This window comes from Oenanthe melanoleuca, chromosome Z, assembly GCF_029582105.1.
Source record: "Oenanthe melanoleuca isolate GR-GAL-2019-014 chromosome Z, OMel1.0, whole genome shotgun sequence".
NCBI classification, from domain to species: domain Eukaryota; kingdom Metazoa; phylum Chordata; class Aves; order Passeriformes; family Muscicapidae; genus Oenanthe; species Oenanthe melanoleuca.
Window position 1 is genome coordinate 16994699 of NC_079362.1, and position 16762 is coordinate 17011460.

The 16762-nt window shown below is 38.6% G+C and overlaps 1 protein-coding gene across 1 annotated transcript in view; it reads right to left on the bottom strand.

The window, feature by feature from the left end:
* MCC (MCC regulator of WNT signaling pathway) overlaps positions 1–16762 on the bottom strand; it is a 191392-nt gene that overhangs the window by 161041 nt on the left and 13589 nt on the right. The window contains 2 exon segments of the mRNA XM_056513614.1: positions 1675–1886; positions 15910–16157. Of these exon segments, the coding sequence (XP_056369589.1) occupies positions 1675–1886; positions 15910–16157 (460 nt within the window).

Genomic DNA, 16762 nt, shown 5'->3' on the forward strand with positions numbered 1-16762 from the left:
CTACATGTCACAGCAATGCAGTATCCATCACACTGTGCATTCTCAAGTAACACTGTATACTGCAGCTACCTATCATATCTCTGTAAATGTGTAACAGCACAGAACCATTCTGAACCATCATGGTAAAACCATTAGTAGTTACACTTAAATTGTGTTTCTTGCCTTGTTGATGAGAACATCACTCAAGGCAGGGTCACATGTTTTACCAGAGAAATAGGTTGTTTTGTTTGTATTCTATCCCCTCTTAAAAAGAGGTATTATATTGGATGGACCTGATTATTCTTTTACAAACCTAAGTGTTCTCTGTTCTCACCTAAAATTGCTCTCATTTCCCCACAAGTAATGGAACATACAAACAAAGCTTCTAAATTGCCTATAATCTCTCAATTCTCCCATATTACTGTCTTTATAATACATGTGTGCCTGCTTGTTTTCTACTTTTTACAGTTCCCATCTGCTTTTGGTCCAGCTCATGGTTGAACCACAGCTGACATCTTCTTATTCTCCCTACAAAAAATGAGGACAGAATTCCTTTCAGAAACTATAAACTCTCTTAAATTAATTTCCCTCTTAGGGAAGTTTTAATACCTACTTTTTTTACTATATATATGGAAACAGGTCCTGTGTCAGCTAGTTTTGAAATTTGGATAAAACAAGAAAGCTTTTGCAAGCATTGTCAAGATACTTTTCCAAATTTTCTTTTTAAATAATGTGGCTTGAAGACACTGATTTTCCTCAGCAATCACTTCCATTTGAGTAGGATGGTGGACCAGAGAACCTCCTGAGGTTTCCCTTACAGCTTGAATATCTTATGATATCATGAACTAAGAATCTATTTCATCGAGGTCATGCATGCCAATGGAGAATAATTTTTTTAATTAAAAATTTTTCACTTTCATTTTAGCATCTTTTACTTCTCCACCTAAGCTTCTGTGCAACATAAACCAGAACCATGCTACAAACTAGGTGGTCTTTTATAAGATGCCTGGGTTAAAATAAAAACACAAACATGATCCCAATACAAATGGTGAAGAAGCAAAAAAAAAAAAAAAAAAAAAAAAAAAAAGTCTTACTCCTTCAAAAGGGTCACCCAAATCACAATTCCACAATAGTCACTGAAAACTCATCTTTCTCCAGCCAAAACCAGCACAGACAGTTATGTGGGCTTTTTAAAATGGAGAATAGTATTTTCTTGTAGAAGTAAAAAAGCACACCAAGGGCTTAAAGAAAGTACCAAATAATTTAGTGGGTAGTAATGAAATAACATGTGAAGAATTCTGCTGCACAACACTTTCACGTAACCTGACACACTTAAAATTAATTAGGAGGACGTTTTTATAAACAAATCTTCTTCAATTAAATTATATCTGTTAGGAATTTCATTCTGACCATTCACAGATTCCTACTTTTTTTGACACAACTTGGTTATCCAGGTTGGAAACACTATAGACTACATTATTGCTAAAATCACATTGGTTTTCTGATAAATAAAGTAAAAATTGTTTACATAAGGGCTCTAAGACTGGAACAAATATGCTTCTTCAAAAACAAAACAACAGAAAAACCCTCAAACCAAACAAGAACAACAAAAAAACAACAACAAAGAAAAGAAAAAAAACAATCCCCCTACTTAATACTTAAAAGCAGATTAATGTAAATGCAAAATGCACTTACAGTGTTGGCAAGTTCTACGTAGCTTGTTCCAATCGAGTTGCTACGATTTGAGGCCTGGGCTAGAAGTTTTTGCAGAGCAGCCTGTTGAGTCACATTGCTTCCACCATACTCCAACACCTTTTGTAGAGGAAAATGACTATGGAGGTCTGGACTCTGAAGATCTCTCGCTCCCGAATCATACTCCCAGCTTTCTCTGGCTCCTGATAAGGCACCTAAAATGCAGAAAAGGAAAAACTTTCTAACATGGCCTGTGTTTAAAGAAAACACAGAATCTCTCAAGTTGGAATGCACCCATGATGATCACTGAGTTCAACACTGCTCCTCACAGGACTGTCTAAACCTAAACCACATGACCAAGAGCATCATTCAGGTGCTCCTTGAATTCTGCCAGGCTTGGTGCTGCAACCACTTCCCTAGCAAGCCTGTTCCAGAAAAGAACCAGAAAAGACCAGCCATTGATTCCAGAAAAGAACCTTTCCTTAACATCCAGTCTGAACTTTCCCTGATGCAGCTTCATTCCATTTCCTCATGTCCTGTCACTGCCCACCAGAGAGAGGAAATCAGCATCTCTGGGGTCACCCTCCAGCCTCCTCCAAGCTGAGCAAACCGAGCGACCTCAGCTGCTCCTTGAGAACTTTCACCATCTGACCTACCTCCTCTGGACGCACTCCCATAGTTCAATGCCTTTCACATACTGAGAAAATACCCAAAAATGCACACAATGTTGATACATCCCACAGCACGGCCCTTCTGGCTGCCAGGGCAAGCTGCTGACACAGGAATAACCCTGACCATCACTCCAGAAAGGAAAAAAGCAGAACCTCCACCACCATTACTGCTCATCTTGCATATGCTTATATCAGGGAAAAAATGCAGTATAACTTCCAGCGCATACATGAATTCCTAAATTACAAGATTCAGAAGGAAAACTAACAGCATTTGCACATGTTATTTAGTACACTGCAAAACCTGTGTAGTTTATAACAGCCAAGGACCATGAAATGAGTACGAGTAACTTAGGTCAGACTGAAAAGCAGCAAAGATCAAAGATCAAAAGAGGATGTTGGGGGTTGGGTTTTTTCTCTTTCCTTGTAACCTGTGGAATTTTTCCCGTTGACTTGCTAAGAGGCACTGATGGCTGAGTGCTTGAGATGTCGGGAAGGGTGAACCCTCTGGTTTTTGCGGTTTCTCCCGGAGGGAGGGGCAGAGACCCGGTGAGATCAGAAGCAGGTGAAAGCAGAGCGGGGCAGCTGCTCTCTCTCGCTCGCTCTTGGCTTTGGAGGAGGAGCCGCTGCTGCCGCCACAGCCCAGCCAGAGCCGCCTCTGCCAGGCTCCCTGCGGCTCCCGCTCGGCGCTCCGGAGCCCTGCAGGCCTCGGGCCCGGCGCTGCCCCAGGGCTGCTGAGGCACAGCCTCTCTCTCCCGTCCGCTCCCGCCCGGGCCCGGCGCTGCCCCAGGGCTGCTGAGGCACAGCCTCTCTCTCCCGTCCGCTCCCGCCCGGGCCTGGCGCTGCCCCAGGGCTGCTGAGGCACAGCCTCTCTCTCCCGTCCGCTCCCGCCCGGGCCCCGCCGCCATCACCGCGCGCTGCCCGGCCCGCGCACAGCGCCCCCTGCCGGCCCCGCCCCGGGAGCCGCCGCGCCCCCTCCGGCCGTGCCGGGAACTGCAGGCGGGGAAGCGGCCGCGGCGGGCGCTGCGCGGGCTCTGCCCGGCGGGAGCGAGCGCCGCTGGGCTGGAGTGACCGGGGAACAGCTGCTGCTCCTGCACACGGAGCTCCGCCTGACAGCCCCTCGGCTCCGAAACTGTGCTCAGTCAGAGCGACGGGGTTTGCAGACCCCAATCCAAGGCTCCTGCCTTCCCTAGCAGATAACTGTCTTTCAAACCGAAACAGAAGAAAAACATAATTCCTTTAACTTTTTGTTTACTGAATGCCAACAAATAACTTTATCTTTTAGCTGAATAGTTATTACTTTTCATGTTATCATTGCCTTTTTTCTTATCTCAGGATTGCTTGTTTCAATTCAAGTTACAGACACATGCATCTCACTTTGAAAAAGTTTCTGTATTGTGAAGCTGTAGGGTTCCTGTTTCTCCATGAACAATCCTTCCAATTCCCTATGCACAGAGACGGGCTTAAACCATAAAGAAGTAGAAGAAAAATTTCTAATTTTGTCAGTAACTACTTCATCCCTGGTTGCTTCCGATTCCCTTACAAATTTCCACTCCTATTAAAATCTTGTTAAGTTTTACATTCAGCCATTTCCTATGGCAAAACAATCCAGAGCACGCACTAGATTATTTAATAACCCTTGGCACTATTATAGAATTTCATCTGTAGAATAATGAAGATTAAAAACAAATAAATTACTTGTCCAAGCATACACTCTGGTTAATAGAGAAGCCTGACTAGAATCCGGAGCTACAGATTAGATCAAAACTCTAAATCAAACATGCAATCATCAAACCATAAGTAGTTACCTGTAATGCCATCCTATTATTTTGAAAGCTTTCCCTCTGAGTTTTCTCTCTCAAATATTAATCAGCATTCAAAGGGAGTGTTTACTAATCATTGGTTATTACTTATTCAGTATATTACCAGGCAAAACTAATGAACTACATAATGGACTATTAGGAGAATGTCTCCCCCTCACCAAGAAAAATTTGAGATCCAAAAGTACAAGTGGAAAACCAGTCAAAAGAGTTGCAAGACAGCAAGTGATCTGTTGTTTCAAATCAGCATCCTAACACCCTGTAAAGCTGTTATGCATGAAAAGCCCATTTAGGAAACCTGGAGTTGGTTTCCACATCTTTCTGCAATGTAAATATTCTAGTCTTGAAACATCTAAGTGGAAAATAATGCATAATAATTACATTTTATACTAATATCATTACCATGATTCCTTACCACCAGAAAGAGATTAATTAAATGACTTTCACACCAAGAACATGCACCACTGTACTTCACCCAGCTATGAACTGCAAGCTTTCCAACAGACTTGCACTGAGATACTGGTACCAGCAATATTTTATAGAGCAGGCAGGGCACTGTGGCTGTGCACAATGTTGGGTGTCTCTGCCCTCGTGTGGCTACAGCACACCATAGAGCAAAAAAAACCAACAGCTTACAGACCTGAAGCCACTGAAACACCCGAGGGAGGCAGAGGATCAGTTCTGCCCTTCCCAGGCATGCCAGGAGCCTGGAAACAACCCTCTCTGGGCAAGCAGAGCCACAGAATTAAGAGAGCTGGTTCTATCATAAAGGTACACCTCTTTCCACAGAGCTAAATATGGCACATGTTTGTACAGAGAACATGCACTGTATTTCCATAACTCAAAAATCATTGTTCTACAAAAGAGATTCCATATCCATGCAAATAAAAACAGCAGCTCTATTGAAGGACCCAAATGGCCTTCATATATTGTACCATCTGCTATCAGATGGAACACCCAGCTGGCACAGAAGTCACCTGTCAGTCATAGGTGGATCAGGAAACATTGGGGTTTTATTATTGTATTATGACTGTATCTTTAACCCAAGTTTTCTTAAAAGTTCATGTCAATACTCCTAATTTAAAACATACATACCAAAAATGGAAGGAGAGATGAATGGAAGGCATTTCCAGTATTTTATTTTGGGCTTAACCCTAATCCCTAAATTTGCCCACTGTTTTCCCAACGGATTCCAAAACTCTGGCTGTTAAGATGCTGTCCTGGATCATGCACCTCTCAAATCTCAATTTTGCAGGGAAAATCTGGAGTCAAAACTGAGATTTCTCTTGCAACTGAAAATTCAACCAGGAATTAACAGACAACTCTTGTATCTTGCTGTAATTAACATACAATTCCTTCTCTTCCAATACTAATCAGAAATAAGGAAACATTAGGTATGGTGGCTGACAGCTGATTTGGTAACTAGGAATCTGTAGTCACTAAATCTGTGTTTAGAATAATAACTGCACACTGTGCAGTTAGAATAATAAGAAGCATGAAATTTCTGTATTAAATGAAACAAAATTATCATGAAAATTCCTAGGTAATAAGCCTGCTGGGAAGTTGGTGTTACTACAATGATTGGACAGAAAGAAAACATAAATAAATAAATAAATAAATAAATTGCACAATATTTGTATTAGACAAGTAATATAAGAGCACATAATTGTTTTCAAATTATGTAAGTAACTTATGTAAGTAAATTATGTAAGACTTTAATCCCAGAGTAAGAAAGTTAAAACAACACTTTCTGGAGTGAATGAATATTAAAGCATATTAAAGCATATTTAAGAATAACAAAGGACAGTTTAGTTTGATGGCACAAAAAAGATTCCATAATCACACAAATTTTCAGTTTGTGAATTGTACCAAAGCTGTTTAAAACAACTATGATCAATTCACTTGATACATGTCACTCCAATAGTATACCCTGCCTACCTGCACTGAGAATTCTTGCTATCTAAATCTTCTTTATGACCTGCAAAGCTCTCTGGTCTGTGTTCTGGTACCGGTGCCACCCTGCCACTCTGATCTGAAAAAAAATGGCATTTCATCTCATATTCCAGCAGTTAACTTTCTGTATTTAACTTTCTTGTATTCTCCAACAAAGAAACACATGCCTACCAAAAATACAAGTCTGCCCATATAGCCAGGATTTTTGGTTTGGTAAAGGCTAATTTGACCAAGCTATGTTGGTGAACATGTGAACATGAATCATTATGTGATTTCTTCATTGCTCACAAAGTAGAAAAGATAACCCACCAGGATGGTAGGACACTGAAGATGTATTTGTTTCTGGGGTATCAGGAAAAGCAAGGCACTGTAAAATTAGCCCTGCAGCAAGTTCTGAAATGAGTCAGGCTTATGAATGGCAAGCATGAAGACAGCTGACAACATAAGTGCACAACCTGCTCCTTGGATCACACAGCTTCACCTCAATCAGTAAGGAGCCTGACCACTGTTTTCCATGAGGTAGCCATGACATTTAGCTACTTAGACTTATATGCATTATATTACCAGAAGAATGCCTATTTTTCAGCTTTTTTTCTTTCATCTTTCATTCAACAGTCGAATTGTGATAACTTACTACAAAGACTTGGAAATTTGAATTATTATTATTCAGTGAAGGCAACAGGGAGATTTGTGAAAAGCACTAGCCATTTCAAAGCTCCCTGTCAACTTCAGTAATAATAGTTTTGGAGGTAAGTGCACTGAATGAAGGGGGAAATGTACAAATTTAACAAAGAATGGTCATTTTGCACTTGCTAGTCAAGTCAGGGCCTCAAGGAGTAGGTCTAACTATTAAAAATGAAGACTATGTAGGAAACCAAGAAGAACAAGAGCACATCTTTGCATATTCAGATAATTCAAGTCCTCCGAGCTGGTGCAAACATTACAAAACCCATATTCACTTTAAAGAAAATTTAAGAACTGAATAGAGCTCAAATTGCTCAAGCAATCAAGTTTTGATTTACTGTACTTTGATACCAAGTACAGTAAATCAAAATAACTGAAAAGAAACAATGTTCTGTGGAGGGATCGACTTTATACTAATCCAACCTGATCAGGAAAGTGAAAATAGTAGTCATATTTGGAGCTTATCACAAATATTTCCATTGTTTTCTACAAAACACTTCTATACAGGAATCAAAGGCCAAAGGTCCTGGCTTCAGCTGGTAGCCTGACAGCTATGTAACCCTTTTTTATTTAACAGGAATCACTCTTTAAGACTAATTTATTATTTTGCATCAGATGATGAAACAATATGAATGACACCTATGAATAGCACAGCAGCAGTGTGATGATGATAATAACTGATCCTCACATGCACAGCTGGGTGAGAATGTTTACTAAATGTAGAAAGCTATCTGTACATCCATTACAGGTTCTAGGAAAACTCAGGGGGGAAGGAATGTATTCTCAACTCAGCAGTCAGTCCTAGAGATACTAAACACCAGAATCTTTTACAACACTTGTCTAGTGACCACGAAGAAAATAATTGGTGTGGGCAAAGTAGTTATGGGGAATGGGGAATCTCAAGGCAAGGGTCTGTGGGATCACTGTCTAATTTTTTTTCCTTCCACCATACCTTTTGCCTGGTTTGAGGAACACTGCACACAACATACACACTGTGTTGTTTCAGTCCTTTTCTCCTTAGTCTTGGAAGAGGGGATAACAAGCCCCAAAGGAAGGAAACGACAGCTACATCCCACCCTGACTAACTAATACAACTTATTAATGGGAGAAATCTCTTTTATGAAATTAGGTCTAAGAGTAAAATTGAACCACATCAATAATTTCTGCTCCAGAAGACTGCTGTCAGATCACATGTCATCTTCCTTTTGTCCCTGAACTTTGAGTTCACATAGCTATTCTTTCCACTGGTATATTTCTCAAAATCATCACAAAACAACCTCAACTGTATTTCAAGCTCAGTGAAGTGCCCCCTGTCAATTGGTACATTTAAAATTCAGGAATTGTCCCAATTTTGTGCTGCCCGACTCACTACAGGGTATCATCGTACCATAAAATTCAAAAACACTTAAATGCACATTAAAGAAATTGGAACAATCTGCAACCAGCACTCTTACTTACCACAGTAATAACTTTTTGTCTTTTTAGGCTTTTGGATTTTAATTTTTTACATTGACGTATTTTTCAAAGCATATTTTTATCATTTATAAAAACTACATCTAATCTTAAGAAAAAAATGAAACAGCTACATGAAAATTAGGATAGATAAGTGAATAAGCTTGCCAAAAGCAAAACCATGAAGACAAGGAATTCATAAAGCCTTGAGAAAGTAAAACACAGAGAGATATTTAGTTAAAGGAGAAATTTCTCTCATTACAATTTCTAAGTAACTCAACACAGCTTTTGGATGAAGAAGCTGGGTTTGTTAAACCAGTAGTCCAAACTATATCTATATATTAACAAATGATTGTTGAATTTCCATCAATTTCTTCTTCACATTTATTTCAATGACTGGAGAAATGCATCTATATAAACTATCATGTTCAGTACTTGCCAGCAGACTGGCATTGGCCCTATAGGAAATAGTAACACAGAAAAAAAATAAAAGCACACTATCCATAACATCTTCATACATATGTCCTTGAATATGAAATTATTTAAGATTATCCTTGAGACCAGACAATCATTTTCTCTATTCAGACATAAGAAACAGATGACTTGTCAACAGCTTAGTACCTAGTACCCAGCATTGTTTAAGCACCTAACTAAATTTTGCTGGAATGCTGCCAGCTAATGACTGCATTGTATCCAGGAACTCAATCGAGAATTTAATCTGAAGTTTCTATTAAGGCAGGAAACAATTCTTTTTCCTCCTGAAAATTAATAATCTCTAATAAAAAGGTGAGTATACAGGAAAAAGAGTACATAAAACCTGAAGTCATACAGAAACTAGAGGAAGTGCCAACATACCTTTCAAGTACAGTATTTGTACTGTATGCACTGTATTTCTAAAAAAAGTTGGCTCTCCTTATACGGAAATTTACGTGTGAATAAGCAGCTTCCTCCCTGATTATCTTCCAGTGAAGACAACCTCACTTTAGATCTGACTTGTATACACATGTACCCAAGCACAAAAATGAAACATCCAGAGCTTGTTTCCTATCAGTTTCATATTGACCCTGTTCCATGAACCATGTCAGAGCCACATTAGAAGCAGGCAGGTGAAGAGCACATCACACAAGTCAGGAGAGATAAAGCAGAAATGTGGTAAGAGGCAACCCTTGATTTACAAAAGCTGAAGTGTAGGATTTGTGACAGTTCTCATCTTGAACCAAATGAAGCATGCCTTCTAGGAAAATCCCAGCTGCAGCCTTTCAGTTTCTCAAGCTAATGACAGTTTGCATGCAAAGTATAAACTTGGACAAAACCAAGAAAGTGATGTTGCAATCCATATGGCAAAGCCAAACCACAGCTCCATGTATTACCACTGGAGCTGACCAGAAGGCACAGACAGAACTGCCCTGAAACAAGCCTGACCTGTGGTGCTCTGCAGACCTGCTCTGCACCAGCCCTTCTACTGACTCTGGGTAGCAGCAGCTCTCAGGAACAGCAGCATTCTCTTGCCCCCAATTCTACCCAGTCAGCTGTCTGTCCTTCCTCTTTCCTCTCAAAATTTTAAGGTATTTGGTAATTTCAAGGGCATTTGGTACGGGTGTCAAAGTGCCCAATGCAGGGAATTCCTGTAACTTTTATGGATGGCACAGAGGTGAATGAATCTGTCAGTGCTTCTACTGAGGAAGGTAACACAGTGCAATGCAATGCTCAACCTTGACTAGATAAAATAGGGGGAAAAAATGAGAGAGAAACCTCTGCAAACACATGGAACGAAGGACACTTCAGAAAAGCAAAGAGTTTGTTCCTCAATCAATGGAAGGGCAAGATGTGCTACTCCTGGTGGCAGGCCATGGTGAACACTAAAGACTTGCACTTGTTCAGAGACTCAGTCCTAAGACAGGGTCAGAGGGAGAGAAGCCATGTGTGTATAAGCAAGTGCAGCTACCTCTGATTCAAAAGTCTCTGAACTGAAATTTAATATGCAAACATTGTTACATGATCACTCAGTCCCTACTATCTTTTCTAATAATTTTCTTCTCAGGATGCTAAGGGACAGAATTACCATTTGAGAATAAAGTCTGGTCTTTTACAGATTAGCTGTTCTTTAATTTTTCAAATATTCAAACCAGAAGAAAACTTCAACCAAGTTTGGTTTTCTATTAGACACCAGAGATCCCTGCAGGGATCACTTCTACCCTTCATAGATTCACTGGTGTTTAATGCATACTATACATATTATTTTAGTAAGACTCATCAGCTGACAATTATAAACCTCTGGAAATTCATGTTCATTAGTAAGGGTGCTCATAGAACTCAAACTCTCTGTTTCTTAAAAAATAGAAAAATTACCTATATTCTGCTGCTTTGCACAAAGACAGTGATTTCAAAAGATTATTTAAACATAATAAACTAAACCACTCACAGTTAAAAGAAGTTTGTATGGTTATTATGTAATTAAATTTGCCCTATCAGAAACTCAAAGCTTTTGTTAGTTAAACATACCTAAGGGTGAAACTTTACTTATAAATCTCAAGAAAATCTGCAGCATGCCTTTGAGTACATATGAGCTCTGTAGTTTTTAATTAAATATAGCATAAATAAATGTAATCACTGCATCAGTTTCTTGAGGGCAATTTATTTGCAGTAAGATCAAACATTGAATTAATGTAAAGCAAAAATAATGAATTTTCAGCCCCACTGGTCTGCTTCTCCTGTTTACCCATAAGCTTAATTTAAGGCTGAATTCCTACCATTCCTTTGATTTTTTCTCATGCTTGATCCACTATGCAAATAATTTATCATAACAAGTTTTCAGGGGACTTATTTTCAGTAAAGGAGGGGGAGTTGGCTATGAATTAATTTCTAATTACTAATCTACAGCCAAATACTGGTAAAGGACTCTTGTGTTTATCTTGAATATGAAATCAGATCAATAAATACATGCAGTTAAAGGAAACGAAAAATTTACTAATAAATAGTGCCATTTTTTGTTCATCCACCAAGTAAATGGGTGCTAGAAATAGGCTATTGTTTATCAAGGGGAAAAATGGCAATTTGCTCCTTGTAAAGAGCTAGACAAATCTACACAATGCATAATATCAATAATTGTAATGCTAGCTTTTTCAGCTTTGTATGTCTTTCATAAAAACTAACAGAAGCCACAGCTGTTCAGGCAACTCTCTGCTTTAAATATCATGGATGTAGTTTCTGCTCGATTAAAATTTTCAGGTGCCAAGCAATCCATCTCCATCACTCACTACATTATTCACACAGATTTACTGTACCCATTCATGGCCCTCACTCTCCACAGCTGGACACAGGACCCACAGATTCAATCACTAACTGACAATCTTCCTGCATTTCCTACTGAAATTATATGATAAAGTCAGGTCACATATGGTGACTGCAAGACTCCAGCAACACGTTTGAAAGTTTGTTGGGTTTTTTTTTTTTTTTTTTTGGTTTGTTTTTTATTTTAATTTTTAATTCTATTTTAAAATGCAAGAAGATTAACAGAGTTTACATTCCATTTCACTTATAAAAAACAACTTATTTATTACTTGCAAATTATTATTAAAGCTCCTGCTGATATTAAAAGCCTAGGGTAAAAACTACAACACATTATAACAGCCTTGAATTGCTGCTTACTAAACACCAAAAAACCTAATTCTAGTAACTTAGAAAACTTCCTTTTTTGTGCACTCGAATAAAACATTAAATTTTTAAATCTATACATTCATTTGCTCATCAGGATGGTAAATATGGATGCTGGTCTGGCTTACTGAGGACATACATGATTCATATTAATACACCTGAGTCCTGTGCCATAATTAAAATAGTCAACCAATTTCCTCACTTCTGCATCCTACCTGGAAACACAGGCATGGACATTTGTTGGGCAAAGTTGGGCAAAATTATGCAAATAATCTTATCAATTATAAAAAGGATAGATGAGATGAAGTTCAATAGTAAATTAGATGCAATTACTTCTTGCAACTTCAAGTTATTTTCTACATAATGAACAGCAAAGCTAATATTAGATCTAGATAAAAGGCTTTGTCTTTTTTTTTTTTTTTTAAAGAATTTGGAACAGTTCCAAGAAAAGGCAGCACAAAATGCTGCCTGACTGGTAGTCTCTGCACAATTACACACAAACTTGCAGTGTAAAAACATTCATGTCAGAGGCTGGATTCCTTTGTTTGTTTCAGATCATCAGGATCTCTGATACTCAATACCAGTCAAATGAGTTTTGAAATTTCTTCATTTATGTGCCCCACATCAATACATGATACCAGCTTTAAATATTATCAGTAAGCCATATATTATGTAGAAATTAGTCTGGAAAAAAAAGGGCCTAGAAACTATCTTTGAAAATAAAGTTTAATAAAAAGTGTTTTGACTAGAAAAAAAAAAGATAATACAAGAAAAAGGTAACACAAAATAAGAACATCCACCAAGCTCATGTTTGAATTTATACATGATGCTTTTTGTCTCAAGCAATGCTTAGAAAGCAACAGCAAAGACTCAGTAATACCATAACCAATGTTTTGATCACTAATGAGTATATAAGTGAGTCTTCAAAGACATGAAAGGCACAGAAACATCAGAAAGGCACAAAAAACCCCAGATCATAATTCAAGCTTGACTGCAAGTGTAATTCCTCAGCTGCCATTATGTTCATACCACAGGATGGGTTTATATCATAGAAATATAATGCAGTGCTGTTTCCTTGACTCTTTGAAAAGAAAACTATGTAGAACATTTTGAACAGTGCTGCCACAATGCTTTTCTTTTACAAAACCAAATAAAAAACTGTTGTATCCTAAAAGCTCGTTTTTAGTATATCCTCCCATCCTTTGGGGAGGGGGGAAGCATCCCTATATGTTCTCTAAGAATTCTTGCAAGAGTCAAGGCAGGACAAGGACAAATCCCATAATTCCCCACAGCTCTAGAAGTACAGTGCAGTAAGACAGTCACACTTGATCAGCAGAGCAAAATATATCAGGGCAAGAAATTCAAATGCCTTCCGGAGTTAACTTTTTGGGAAAAAAAATAGGAAAAGAGAAATGGGCTCACTCACCAACTTTAAAAATGCATTAAATTATTCTTGTAAAACTAACAGCAATTTGGAAATAGGGGAAAAAAGTAGTGGGATTGAATTCTATACACTACTAAATTTGGAAGTTCATCTACGAATCGAATACTTTTTGGCAGCAATTAGTAAATTTTTTTTGTGAGATAAACTTTGAGACTATTATGTTGGCACTTCTCTTTAAAGTTTAGGAGCTGTCTTTCACCTCTGATTATTACAAATCATAATTACTTGACTGGTTTGTCTAAGAAATAAGATTTTAAATCCCAGAAATATGGTCAGCAAACAGGGAAACTTTGTATAGCAATCTGAGGGCAGGATAAAAACTCTTTTTGGCAGAAAAATACCACTATGTCAGCATCGAAAAAGCAGGCAAAGAAGATAATTGTATGAGCAAGGGAACACACAATATCCTTAAAGAAAAATGAAGGCACAATCTTGGCTTCAAAATATTGTCTGGCAGCTCCAGAAAAAGATTCACAGGCTGGAAATCAGTTGAGCGCAAGGCTTACAACGATTTCAATACAGAAAGTGATGGGAGAAATGGGCATAGGAACTACAGAGTTTTGCAATTCAAGAATATATATGAAAGAAGGATAAACAGAAAAAATGCTAACAGTGAATGAACTACCTCTATAATAAAATATAAATATGAAACAACAAAATATGAGATGGAAGATTAACACAGCTGGGAAACACATTTGCTATACTGAGAAGCCAAAATGAAAAGCCAAGGAGCATGAGATGATGGGATGATAAGAGAGTAGTACAGTCCATCTAACAAGCAAAAAGATAAGGAGTTCACCAAGGATACAAAGTAAACAAGGAAAATTTTAATTTCCGAGATGACTAGCCAAAAACATGTGCGAAGTGACTAGAAGACAGAATATGCTAACCCCACACCTCCAAAGCAAAAAAATAAGTAAATTAAAAGATAGAACAAACCACCAAAATCAACACATGCCCAGTTTTACTTTCTGTGAGGCTGACGACTGAGGAGACAAACACAGGTATGACTAATCAGCAAAGCCTTACCATGGGAGCAGGATTAGAGATAGGCCATGGTGATGTGCCCATAAAGCTCAGGAAGAATGTGGGCTGGAACTGATCACAGCCGTTGTAAAAAAAGCTGGTTTGATCTCAACACCTAAGGACTTTGCTTTAGATAAACTATGACCAGCTGAGAGAATCAACTGGTGCTGTATTTCTCCCTGAGTTCAGTAAAGAGTGTGGATGTCTCCCTGAACTAGCCAGGCCAGTGTGAGGTACTTGTACACACAGCTCAGCCACGCTGGTTAAGCTGTGCCCTCCAATTGCTCTCTTCTGCTGTGACTTTTATCTGTATTCTGTTTTCAGCATGCTTTGCATCATGCTGCTAAAACAGAAATCCCATGCACCATCAACTACCTTCAAATAAATAAATAAATTTCATGTTAAACATTACATCTGTCAGCAGGTCAATAACATGAAAAGCTGGAACAACTCTCCAGAAGATGTATGAAGCAGATCCGACAGTAAAAACATATTATCAACTTAATTTAAGACACTTCTAAGAAAAACTGTTGGGAAGATTAATGGAAAATTTCTAGTTTAAAAAGTGTTTTAAAACATGTAGTCTCATAGCCTAAAGAAAAGGTTGAGGAGACATAGCTCCAACCAAACACCATCAGAGGCTGATGGCATTTTTGTGAAGCATGGACACAGGTCAGTTCCATGCCACCAGCCAGCAGTCGTGCTTAGCCAGCATGCACCTGTTGTAGGGAGCTGGGGAATGGACAGCATCCTCAGCTTTTTCCACAAGACACCACACTTCGTCACTTTTGACCCCAGAATCTTTAGTCTTTACAGGCTGAAAGGAAGCATTCTGTGGTGTTAACATTTCAGACCTAATGCTGACTGGTCACAGTGCTATCAAGGACTGGGCTCAATGGCACAGATAACCCGTTCTCCTGTGGATGCAACAGCACTTTTTTTGTGTCTGTTGGTTTGCAGTTTTTGGGGGGGTTGTTCTTCTTGCTGGTTTCTTTTGGTTTGGCTGGTTCTGGTTTTCATTTTGGTTTTTTTGGCTTGGTTTTTAACCAGATGGAGGAGTATTTTTGTATTTCCTAAATAACTGGGCTCTTCCAGCATTCAGATCTCCCACTAAGTGGAACCATTTTTAAAGCACCCATGAAATATTAGTTCCTACAGTGTATTAAGACTGGAACCAAGTTAAGTCTCCCCTCCTTTTTCAGTTTTACTTACCTACATACCTGCCTGGGCTTTACAGAGAACAGAGAATTCCCTGGATCTTCAGTTACCAGCCCTTGTTCCTTCCAAGGAAGTCTGTTCTCTTCTGCAATTTGTATTTTTAGAAGAGGATGCTCTGCACACATTCTGGTTTATATTCTGATGACAAGTCTGCATCCGTTACAACTACGCTCTAGTATGTGATGAAATTATGCCAAGGCAGATTCACCTTTAGGAGCCCTTTAAGGGCAACTCTAATGCCAGTAAAATCAGTAACAAACACCCCACAGTTTACCTTTTGTTAAATTACACCACCAGGACATTTAAAAGTCATACCTACCTAAACTGTTATTGCTGCTAGTTGGCCAGGAAGCTACTCTATCCCTTAACTTTTTCTTTTTACAAGAGTCATCCGATTTCACAGAAAGCTCCACTTCCTCCTTCTTGATTTCCTGTACCAGTTCCATGTGGCACTGACTAAAATCCTGGAAGGAAACTTTTCCATTTTCATCTGCTCCCAGCTGGCACATGATCTCTGCAACAGACGCCTCCATATTCAGCTGGCGGCACACCATCAGCAAGTCATTCCTAAAGATATTTTTAGAGGGAAAACGGGGGCAGGGGAAGGTTGGAAAAGTGGGAATAGAGAAAACAAAAAAAAAAAACAACAACTTAGTTTAGAAGAAAAGGAATACTAGCCCTGTCTAATATGGATATGAATTAATGCACCGGCAATAAGCCAACTACTGAAGGAAACAAAATCTTGAAACAATTTCTACAGCATATGAAAATGCATATATATCAAATGACAAATAATCACATTCTAAATAAAATGTGGGCAAACAAATTCAGCCCGATCTGAATCAACAGCTGCTGATCAAAATCTTCTGAGTGCCCATTCTCCCTGACTGGATATTTTTTTTAAAACCACTACTTTGCTATTCTCACACTTAACTGCTTTCCTGCCACCCTTTTCTTAAACACCTTTTGAACTGGATTGCATAGCACCAATTTACACCACAAATAGCATGAGTGTGTTTCTATGCTACGGCTTCTCTTAAAAAGCTTAAAATCTTTCTGCAGAAGGGCAAAGGAAATGTGTAATATTACTATTATTAGTATATTTAGTATTTTTTTTTTCTGTACTAGTATCAGGACATCATTTAGAATGATGAAACCTTTCATAGAAGGTT